This window comes from Rhagoletis zephyria, unplaced genomic scaffold (genome assembly GCF_001687245.7).
Source record: "Rhagoletis zephyria isolate East Lansing unplaced genomic scaffold, Rhagoletis_zephyria_1.1 Rzeph_scaffold_00301, whole genome shotgun sequence".
NCBI lineage: Eukaryota > Metazoa > Arthropoda > Insecta > Diptera > Tephritidae > Rhagoletis > Rhagoletis zephyria.
This window is the reverse complement of record NW_016157385.1, coordinates 299,877-311,218: the sequence shown is the minus strand read 5'-3', so window position 1 is coordinate 311,218 and position 11,342 is coordinate 299,877. Positions and strand designations below refer to the sequence as shown.

Below are 11,342 nucleotides of genomic sequence, written 5' to 3'. Positions count from 1 at the left end.
GACGGACGGACGGACGGACAGACAGTCACCGCTTAATCGATTTCTCTTTTCATTCTGATCATTTATGTATACATTTGTCTATATCTATCTCGATTCGTTTTGCCTGTTACAAACAACCGTTATGTGAACAAAGTTATAATACCCTTGTGCACAAGTGCGCTCGGGTATAAAAATTACAACAAAAAAATACATATATGTATATGTATAATACCCCAAGGCATTTTTTGTCCATGTCATCAAATCTGCACCGTTCGTTCGATTTTCGAAAATGAGGTGTCAAATGAAAGAGCTTGGGATGTAGATGCTAGAACTTACCGTTGATTGTTGGCAATTTATGTTCCGAATTTTTTTTATATGATGCGGAGCACCGTCAATTAAGAAAAAAAATTAATAACAAAATTTTGTCTAAAGATGCTGATTAAGAAGTTAGAAATTTTGGTCAAACTCTGCACATTGTTCGGCCCCTATTATGGTTCAAAACTCAACCAACTTAGTTGGGTTGTGTCTGAGACAACTCAACTTGTAGGGAGCTCAATTATTTATTGCTATTGCCGTTCACAACTGTTTTCAGTTGACTGTAGCCATTAAAAAAGTCGGCAATTCGATACGACTTTTGATATTTTAATAAGATTACTTTATTTTAGTTATATTGAAATAATTAAAAGCAAAAAAAAAATGAAATCAGTTACGAATTATGTTTTACCCATGGGCCCGAGCATGCCGGTGCAAGACAACTGACAGACAACTTTGTTTCAAAGTTGAGTTGAGTTGTGTCTCACAATACCAATTTACAACTTACAACTCAACTATCTTCAAAGTTGTGAATCATAATAGGGGTCTTCATAATTTTTGCACAAAGTCTGAAATTTTGGTTTATACCGTGTTTGTTACGTAATCAGCTACACTTTCATAAAAAAATAGTAGACATTAAATAAACTAAAGAAAAATAGCCAAAACTTACTGAAATGTCGCGTCCCAGTTTTTATTTGGTTCACTGTATGTGTATCTCGGTAACCGATTTATCAATTTGTATCAAACTCAGTACAAAAGCTATATTTTGAAAATTTTCGAAATAGTACTAAAATTACGCCCACTTTCGATTTCCGAAAAAACGCGTAAGAAACGTTAAAAACGTATGGTGCGTTGCTTTAAAATGTTACACCACGTTGGATGTTGTATTCTAGCAGCTAAAAGAACGTATACTAAAAATTTCAGACAAGTGCTCCCGATTTAAAAAAAATTCTTTTTTCCACAAAAAAATTCGAAGTTTGTGAGAATTACATACACACATACATATACATATATACACACATAAGTAAGTTTGATTTTCACAGAAATTTGGTTGATGTTATTTAAAATCACAATGTCTTAAACGATTATCGATTCACAGCAACAAAGTCATAACCAGATACACAGCAACAACGTCATCACCAGATTCACTTAAATTTTTCCTTTTTGCTGTAAAATTGAAGATTTATGAAAACTAAAATATAATTGTTATTCCAAATAACCGATGCCAGATCGGAGATTTGATTTATTAGGCATCTTTTTAGTAGCTTTTTGAAAAAAGTTACTTTGCCATACTTATTTACTACTTAACAAGAATTTTAGCAAAATACTGCTGATTTCGGTTCATTAAATCATTTATTTCAAAAGAATTTTTACATATTATTTTTATAAATTTCTGGAAACCGATTGAAACCTGTGCTTGAAATGGTTTCGGTTTCGTTCCTTTTCAGGTCACGATAACGGTTAAGGTTTCGGTTTCGGTTTCATTACTTGAGTTAAAAATATGAATGAAAAGTTGCGATTTATTCATTTTGTAAAACGAGACTGATCTACGAAGCTTATAGCAATTTCATTGACACACCAACGTGGAGAGGAAGAGGCGATTTTTTTCGATGACCTTCGATTTCGCTAAAACTTTGCACATAGCCAAATTTTATACTACAGTTGCATGAAATGACCTTAAAAAATTTTAAATTTATTTATTAAAATTTGTGGGCGTGTAAATATTGATTAAATTGTCCAGTTGGGAAAAAAATGTGACGCTTATACTTCAGTTGCAATAGACATTACCCACAATGGTTCACACCATCTTTGACATGATTTTTCTTCAACCACTGAAAGCTGGTCTATAAAGTCATTTAAGTGACGAACTTTTGTTATTAAAAAGAAATTTATGATTAAACCAAATATGTACATATGTATAGCTGGATTCATTATCTTTTCAATAATACCTAACTTTTATAATAACAGCAAGAACTTATAAGGAATTTGTTAACCCATCTTGACAATTTTATCGATATACATATGTCACGCTCATAATTAAGAAAAATTAAAAAAAGTCAATTTTCTGTCAATTTTAGTACAAAATTAAGCTGCGTGTAAAAGTTTACCCAAGTCGAAGGCTATCACGCAGAATCTTGTCACCTTTAATTCGAGATAGCCGCATAATTGATTTTCAGTAGATAGGTACATGCATACATACATATGTATACATATGGATGTTTGTAAACTTGTGCATTATTACAAATATCGAGCCCTAACCGCCAAAATAACGTAAGCGACATTTTTTTCAAAATTCTTTTTGAAAAAGAAAATTTTGAAAAAAAATGTCGCTTACGTTATTTTGGCGGTTAGGGCTCGATATGTTTTCTCTACAAAAACGGAGAGGAAATTACATAATTAAACTTCAAGCTAAATTCTTAAATAAAATCCATGCATTTAAACGCGCAATGCAGTGTTGACTTAGTGACACATATCATTCGATTGACTTACTAAAACAAAATTTATTTATAGACATAAAGAGAGATTAATTAATTTACTTGATTTCCATATGTACATATGTGTTGTAAAAATAGAGGTAACACCGCGAAATTTATTGATCAAATGATAGCATAAACCAGTTTTTCAATAACAAAAGTTTGCGAATGTGAAAATGTCGTTCATTGACTTGAGCAAACGTCACTAACCGGCTTATCCAAACCCAGTGTTCTGAATTTTAATAATGACATACATTTGTATATATATAGTATACATATACTTGTAAATGAATGCGTGTATATGTACCATGATAGCGTTCGCAATAAAGGCCTGTATGCAGTTCTCAAGAAAAGCTAAAATTCCATACAAAATGACGTACAAGAAATGGCTAAGAAATTTTCTTGAGTCAAATTTCCTTCAGACAGTCCGCAGTTCTTAAGAAATTTGCTACGCTGTTAACTACGGTTTTCTAAAGTTTTTTTGTGAAAAAAGAGCACAAGGCAACCCAGGTTTGCAACAGAAATATATGCCCGTTCCATTATTTCTTGAGGAGAGAGAGAGGCAACAGGCTGTGAAGTATCAAAAATGCCAAAATTCCTTGGACACACACGCGAAATAATGGCAATTTTTTCTTGACCGTTTTCTTGAGAGCTGCATACAGGGCTTTACCCTTTACTTATTGGCAGATTAACAATTAAGGGAGCTTATGACTGTCATCAAATGGCTTCTGGCTTTGGCACTTTTATGTATTACAAAACATAATAAGGCGATTCTTGAAGCGTCGCAAAGATGTTGTAAATGCCCTTGCGGTACAGCAGATTACTTTTGCATGAAAACTTTCTTGCGACAAATTTGCAACAGTGGCATATTATTTGAACTGGCAATCATTGCAAAGTCAAAGTCGCGAAACATATGAGCATTTCCACAGAATGGTCAATCAGGACCGATAACTAAAATGAACAATCAGTTGTATGGGAGCTATGACTTATAAGGGTTCGATATTGACGGTTCAGACAAATAATTAATACATTATAAAAATACACTCGCTTACCAAATTTCAGTCGGAAATCTCGAAAACTGAGGGACTTGACTGCGTTCAAACAGACCGACAGATGAACTTGGCTAAACCGGCTCAGCTCGACATTCTGATCATCTTGGAAAAACATTTATATACTAAAATTTAATGGGCTAAAAAACTGCATACTCGAAATCTTTCTAGACTTTCTAAATAAAAAGTTTGGAGTTTTGATAAAATTTTTTTAAATTTTGATTAATCTTTGTGAATTTTGTACAAAGTTTGCAAGATTGATTTATATGGTTTTTGTTATAGAATGAGCTATATTTTAATCAAATATTAAAGATGATGGAAAATATTGTGAAAAAACTATATTACGAATAATTCTGTGAGTTACTATGTGTTTAAATAATTTAAAAATTTACATTTGTAACTGCGGGCAAGATCATCCCTCATTTTCCCTACATCTACAATCGCCTGATGATCATTTTCGTTCTCGTCTGCAGCTCTCCACCTTCTGTACAGCAAAGTGCAATACCTTAGAAAAAGTGCTTCTGCCTAAGTTGACATCTTGGTCTTAGCTATTCTCAACTGATAGGAGCCACCCTGTAGTCAAATGTACTAGTTGTAAACTACTTCACAACTATTATGAACCGCATCCCCAACTGGTATTTTTAACATGGGGATGTCCTACGAGATGGCAATTGTCAGATATCGGTCAGAAATATACCAGTCTCATACTAGTTCAAAATAGACAGAAAAATACTAGGCAAATTATGGACCAAAACAACTAATTTGGGAGTCAAAAAAATAAAATTAATTCATGAATATACAATAAAAAACTTTTAAGTACACTTTAATTTATTACACATTTTTATTTAGCAGCCTTAGATTTGCCAATTTAATAGTGTTAAATTTTTAATAATTATTCTTAATTTTTGTCTATAGTTTGCCTTGATGATTAATAATATAAATTAATCACATAATTATAATCGTGTAATTAAAACAAGTCAAAAATAATTGAAAATGATCAAAAGTAACGAAACAATGATGTAATTAAATTTAATTAATTAATTAAATTTTTTTTAACTAATTAATTACTTTTTTAATTAAGAATTTTTTAAGTAATTAATTATATGGGTATTTAATCATTAAACGGTTATACAAACAAAAACATGCTTTAATTAATAATCATTATGAATATTAATTATTATTTAACAGGTATGGTATAATTGCGAGTACGTACTCGCTTTAACGCTATACAATATAGCCAAATACAAGTTATAATATTTTGTGTACTTTATTGTATTAAACTGTCGAAATCAAATAAAACAGGGCATGAATAAATCGTTTTGTACTTGTACTGTCATGAAATTCTAGTTGTAAACTAGTATTTTTCCTGACTAGTTTGGGATTTCACTGCAGGGCAGTTGCTAAAAACCGGAGTGTGGCTGCCAGTTACGTAGTCGGTGAAATAAAACGATGTCTTCCCGCTAACCTATTTATTTTGTCTAACAGAATTTTACAAACATCTTTATTTATGCGATAAGGCTCTATAAACCTAAAAGAAATGTACTGGTCGTGTTAGATAAAGAAAATTACATTGAAGGGTAAATTTGCTTGGAGTCCAACTTTTTGAATATGTCCATATACATCCTTTGCTGACGATTTTTTGTTTTGAGCATGGAATAGCACGTCTTCTTGCCTGGGCACACCCAAAAATCATTGGCACTGGCTTTTTTTCAGTTCTATACAGATTTGAATTAATTTTTACATAAATAACTGATAACAGCTGTTGCAACTTATTACCGAATCGAAATGAAAACGATTCGAAAATGATTTCGAACTTGTTCGATTCACTCGGAATTGAGAATACCAACACAAAAATTAGTCGGAATGCGTGTCGTTTTACTTTTCAAGTTGAGTCGAAATGCAGAACATGGCTATATGTTTTCCTTGTTTTCTGAACTTCAGAAGCGTTCGAACGTACAGTTTCGCGACCGTTGGAAATGCCCATATGTACTTTGTACATATGTTTTTTATTTCCCTCGATTACTTAAAGAAAAAGTATATTAGTTACGGCTGCTTCGAAATATAATTGCTAAAACCTTTCTTTCCACTTGGGCCCGGCATCTATACATATAATAAAATTGTAGCAGGCTGTAGTCTGTGCATTATAGATATTAAAGAAAAATTAATATGGGGTATCTTTATTAGAGCAACAGAGGCCAAACCAACAATTTTTAGAATTTTTGTCTATTTGTCTGACTGCATGTTTGTACTCGAAAACTAATGCATGGAATTGAATGCAGTTTTCACCGACGTATTTCTAGAGGTCTAATATAAAATATGGAAGGAAAAACAAATGAAAGTTGCCACCTGTTTAAAAGTTAAAATAAAGTAAATATTGCAATATGGCTGTCAAAAGAAAGAGATTTAAAAAGGCTTAAAGCCGAAAGTATTTTTGCTAAAGCTTGCACTCGTTTAAAAAATTTCAATTCAAATTAATTGATACGATAAATTAAATATTGCAATATGGGTATCAAAATGAAGACGTTTAGGAAAGTTCACTGTTTACTTTAAGTTGCTAAAACAAATGAAATATTACAATACGGGTATCAAACAGCACTAAAATATTCTTAAGGCGCAGTGTAGCAGGCCGGCTATGTCAGTTTAGAAAAAAAAAAGTACATTTGCAATCCGAAGCTGCGATGGGTCGTTCATACAATTTCGTTCCCAATATTGCAATTTCACCAAAAATGTCACTTTACGAGGTTTCATGCACGCACTATTATTTAATGGGCCAATGTATTAAAATAATAATAATAATAATAGATTGGCGCTTACACATATGTTAGTGTTTGGCCGAGCTTCTCCTCCGATTTGTGGCGTGCGCCTTGATGTTGTCACACAAAGCGGAGGGACCTACAGTTTTACGCCGACTCCGAACTGCGATTGTATTTTTATGAGAAGCTGTTTTTCATGGCAGAAATACACTCGGAGGTTTGCCAGTGTATTAAAATAAATAAGTAATAATAAATATGTTTGCATGCGCGCTCCTGGAAAGTTTAAATGTCGGATTGCCTGTAGCAGTGGTTTTTAACCTTTTTCTTCAAGACAAATCTCAGAAATATTGAAATCGTTATACATATAGGAAATATTAATATTTGGGCAATTCACAAGGTGTCGTATTTGTCGTGTTTGTCGTGAAGTCATGATATTTCATGACAGTTGTAAAAATGTTGTTATTGTTTTGTGAAGAAAAATAACACATGACGATACAACTCTGCAACCTATGTTTATTCGGTGTTATGTGAGGTTAAGTGCTGAGATATAATAAATAATCGTAACAGGTGTTCACAACCGTCGTGTTTTAACACAACTTTTGTTAGGAAAATATAACTTCACAACACCTTGTGAATTGCCCAATTATTTTGATATATACAGCGTGGCGACGAATAACTGTTACCTAGGTTTTTTCGATAAATAAAAGGGTCCTTTATAGCTTTTGCGAAAAAAAGTATTTTATTGTTAATTTTCCACAGATTTTACTTGAGTTGTATTAATTAGTTTTTAAATATTAATCCTTATTTACATTTGCCAGCAGTGTAAACTTTGAGAGAAAAGTTCATTTGCCACGCAAGTCTTTTTCAGGTGAATTTTTTCTTAGACATTGTATAAAATTTGACAAAAAAAAAAAGAAAAACGGTTGTTCGAATGAATGGCCATCCTAGTCACCAGTTCCGAGTCCATTCGATTTTTGAGTATGAGGTTTTATGCTGGGACTCAAAATGGAGAAAACTGGCCTATGGTTACAGAAGATATGGAATAAATTAATTGACGAAGAGCTGCGTGCCAAATGAACCTTTCTTTCAAAGTTTACACTGCTGGCAAATGTAAATAGGGATTAAAATTTAAAAACTAATTAGTACAACTAAAGTAAAATTTGTGGAAAATTAACAACAAAATACTTTTTTCGCAAAATCTATAAAGTTCCCTTTTATTTCTAAAAAAAAAAACTGTGTAACAGTTATTCGTCGCTACGCTGTGTATGTAAGTATGTATCATTTGGAATTAATAAATACTCAGCTCAACTCAGGGAAAACCATCCGCAGAGTTTACTTATGCAGTAACCGCCCAAATGGTTAGAAACAATACTTAGATGTTTATATTTTCCCACCACAAATCGGAGGAGAAGCTCAACCAACACTAACAATATTCATTAACAATGCTGACGAATTGCTCTCTCCATTGACCGTTTAAACAATGCAAAAAAGGCAATACACTACGAAAATCAGTCTTGTAAATTTTTATGAAAATTAACCTCTCATATGAGTTTGTAAATGGTACAACCTAAAGACAAAAAATTTGAATTTGAGATAAATTTCGAAATTTTGGCTTTCAGTCTTGAAAGTTTGATTTATTTACTCTTAAAGCTTAAACAGACAGCAGCGTTGATCCGGATTAACTCAGACTTAATCCAGATCAACTGCAGTTAATTCCCGAGTTGATCCGGATCAACGCTGCCGTCTGTTTATGCTTTTACTTACTAGAAATAATATAGTCAAATTCTTAAGTTTACTTTCGTTTCATTTGGTATCGATTACCGTGGAATAAGTCATATACAGCATTTGAGAAAAAAATTTAGAGACGGGAGTCTACTTGATAAAATACTTATGCTAGCTTCTACTCTTTTCTTTTTATTTGTAGATCGTAATACCGTCGCTCACTCACGCAACGGCCTCAATAGTGAAATCACAAAACTTCATCCCGAGCTCGAAGATCCTGTGCCTGAATACACACTCGTTTCAGGGCTACCTTCTTACGAAGCAGCACTTGAGTTGCTCAACAAGACACCACAGTCTTGTCTAATTGTACATCCCAGTGTCTTTAGTGTTTTCCATGTAAATGAAAAAGTTTCAAGGNAAGATCCTGTGCCTGAATACACACTCGTTTCAGGGCTACCTTCTTACGAATCAGCACTTGAGTTGCTCAACAAGACACCACAGTCTTGTCTAATTGTACATCCCAGTGTCTTTAGTGTTTTCCATGTAAATGAAAAAGTTTCAAGTGATCAACATCAACCACAACAACAAATACATCAACAACCATCTCAGACACAACTCATCGAAGTGACCACACCATTGTTGCCTACTATGAATTCAACTGAACAGCCAGCGACACCAACGGGCATTGTAATGGCCGGTAAGGCCTACGCTGTTTTGCCAAGTTATGAGGAGGCCAATAGTCATCACAGTCTGTTGCATTCAGCAAATGTCAAATTGACAGCTGTAAGCGAGAAGTCAGCAGCTGCACCGAAAGAACAAGCGAAAGAAAAGCACACAGCAGTGTCGGACACAAACTCTGTGCCAAGAACGACAATATCAAGAGCATTGCAACAACCAGCAGCGACACCAACAACGTCCAGTGAAGTCGGATCAGCGCATAAATACTGACTACTTCCCGAACTGTTTCATGACAAGTTTCGCAATTGTCATGAGTGACACTTGACTGCGGAAGTTTGACAGTTAGCGAACTGTTGCACCACAACTGTGATATTGTTTATATATGTAGCTGATTGTTATTGTACTTACTTAGTTTAAACTGTTATTTATTTACATATTTATATACAAAGATAAACTCATAAAATGTGTAAGTGCAAATTTTATAAGTTACTACTATTCAAAAATAATATTCTCATGTAAACTTTTTTGAAACTGCTATGCACAAATGATTTCTTTGAATTAAATAGATATTAAGAAGATGCCATTTTCCGTGATTAATCTTACTACTCGCCAGCTAAATTTTAATTTTCGTAAGGAGGTGCAAATAAAAGCCCATTGTAGCGCTTAAATTTAGATATGGATATGTAGAACAAATTATTCTTTGCATTTATTTATGGATCCTAATATGTATGTAATTTAGGTATGTAATACTTACAATTTTCAAATAAAATAAGTAAATAAAATTTCGTAAATCATTGTGTTTTTTTTCATATTTCATAGCTACTGCAACGCAACGGCAAAAAAAAAGATTTTAAATAGAAGAATTATTTGACGAAATTATCTGTCTGACCAGAATGGTGCTTCTGTGGTATGTATCAAGAGCTGTCAAAAGTAAAAATATTCTAAATGCTCTAAACCGCCGACAATATGTAGCTGTGGTTATGGTGTATTATTTCTGATGTAGCAAATGTAGCTAGCGAAATAGCTAGTGGGTGTGGTACTACATTCTGTTTAGCCAGTAAGGCAGCTTCAATGTTTTAAAAACCAAATTAAAAATTAACGCAACGGTTTCTAGCTAAGTATAAACTTTTACACCCTGTTTTTTTTGCAGAATCTATATACCTTGCGCGTTGTTGCTCTTGATACTTGACACTTAAATTTGCGCGTTATTTTTTTGTTTTTCGAACCGTTGAACCGAACCGAAACCCCGGTTCAAAGACAAAAAAACCCGCTTTGACGAAACAATCCAAAAGTGCAACAACGGTTCGAACCCCTGAACCAAACCGACCAAATTTTTCATCCGGTTCACGTCCCTGATAACAACATCGTTGCAGAGCTGTGCGCTTTATTTTGATTTGAGCATTGTTATGTTCCATTTATTCGTTTTCGTCCCTGTTTTGTTTTCATATCGAGCGAAGCATTGCTATGTTCGTGCGAATGTGATACAGCGGAAGATCTGCAAAACAAAAATGTTGCTTTTGCCTCTGTACAGATACCCATATAAATCTTACATCGTTTATTTCGAGGTTTTTTTCTGAGGCAAATATGGTTCTATTTGTATTATAAATTTATATATGTATCTATATATAATCGTACGGAGACAATTTACTTTCGAAGTAAGGTTCTGGATCTGAAACTTTGCACAAACATTTCAGATTTAAGAATCATTCGATGTACATATTTGCACGGAAAGATTTTTAAAATTTTAGATTGAGCAATTTTAAAATGTAAATCTGAATCTCACACACGCATTCTCATTTTCACCAATTTCGAACAATTTCATTTCTTTATTTTTAATTTTGTATGGTTTTAAAATGCTAGAAAACTGAAAAAAATCCTAGCAGGCGAACTGAGGGAACGGTAAAGAATTTTAAACTCTCTATAAATATGCGTTTCGGAGAATCTGGTTATTTCAGTTTAAGATTAGTGCCACACGAGATTATTTTGCGAGATTTAGCCGATTGGGTATTTGAACCTCAGCCTGGTGTAATTAATCAAAACCACGTGAAGGATCGATCCATTTCGCGTCCACAAAATAAGCACTGTACGATAGTTAATAAAGAAATGGTTAATATGTTGTCCGGAGTAGATATGGCGTCGATATCTACTGTCGTTTCTGAATATCCACGGGAGCAAGTAGAAGTAGGGGAGTTGCACCTCATGACTTGATACTAAAAGTTAGAGCAGTTGTGATGCTAATCCACCACCAAAATATGTACATATGAAGGGTTAGTTAATGGTCTCGCCTAATAGTTAAAGAATCACAATTTAATTGTTTGGATGTCGCAATACAAATATGTACATATAAAGGGTTAGTTATCAGCCCAGCGAATCAA

General features: G+C 33.4%; 1 protein-coding gene across 1 annotated transcript in view; it reads left to right on the top strand.

The window, feature by feature from the left end:
• Positions 1–9,709, top strand: part of comm2 (protein commissureless 2) — a 27,020-nt gene extending 17,311 nt beyond the window's left edge. The window contains exons 2-3 of the mRNA XM_017610321.1: positions 8,492–8,689; positions 8,837–9,709. Of these exons, the coding sequence (XP_017465810.1) occupies positions 8,492–8,689; positions 8,837–9,237 (599 nt within the window). The 3' untranslated portion in view covers positions 9,238–9,709. The remainder of the gene's footprint in view (positions 1–8,491; positions 8,690–8,836) is intronic.
• Positions 9,710–11,342: the final 1,633 nt, after the last annotated feature.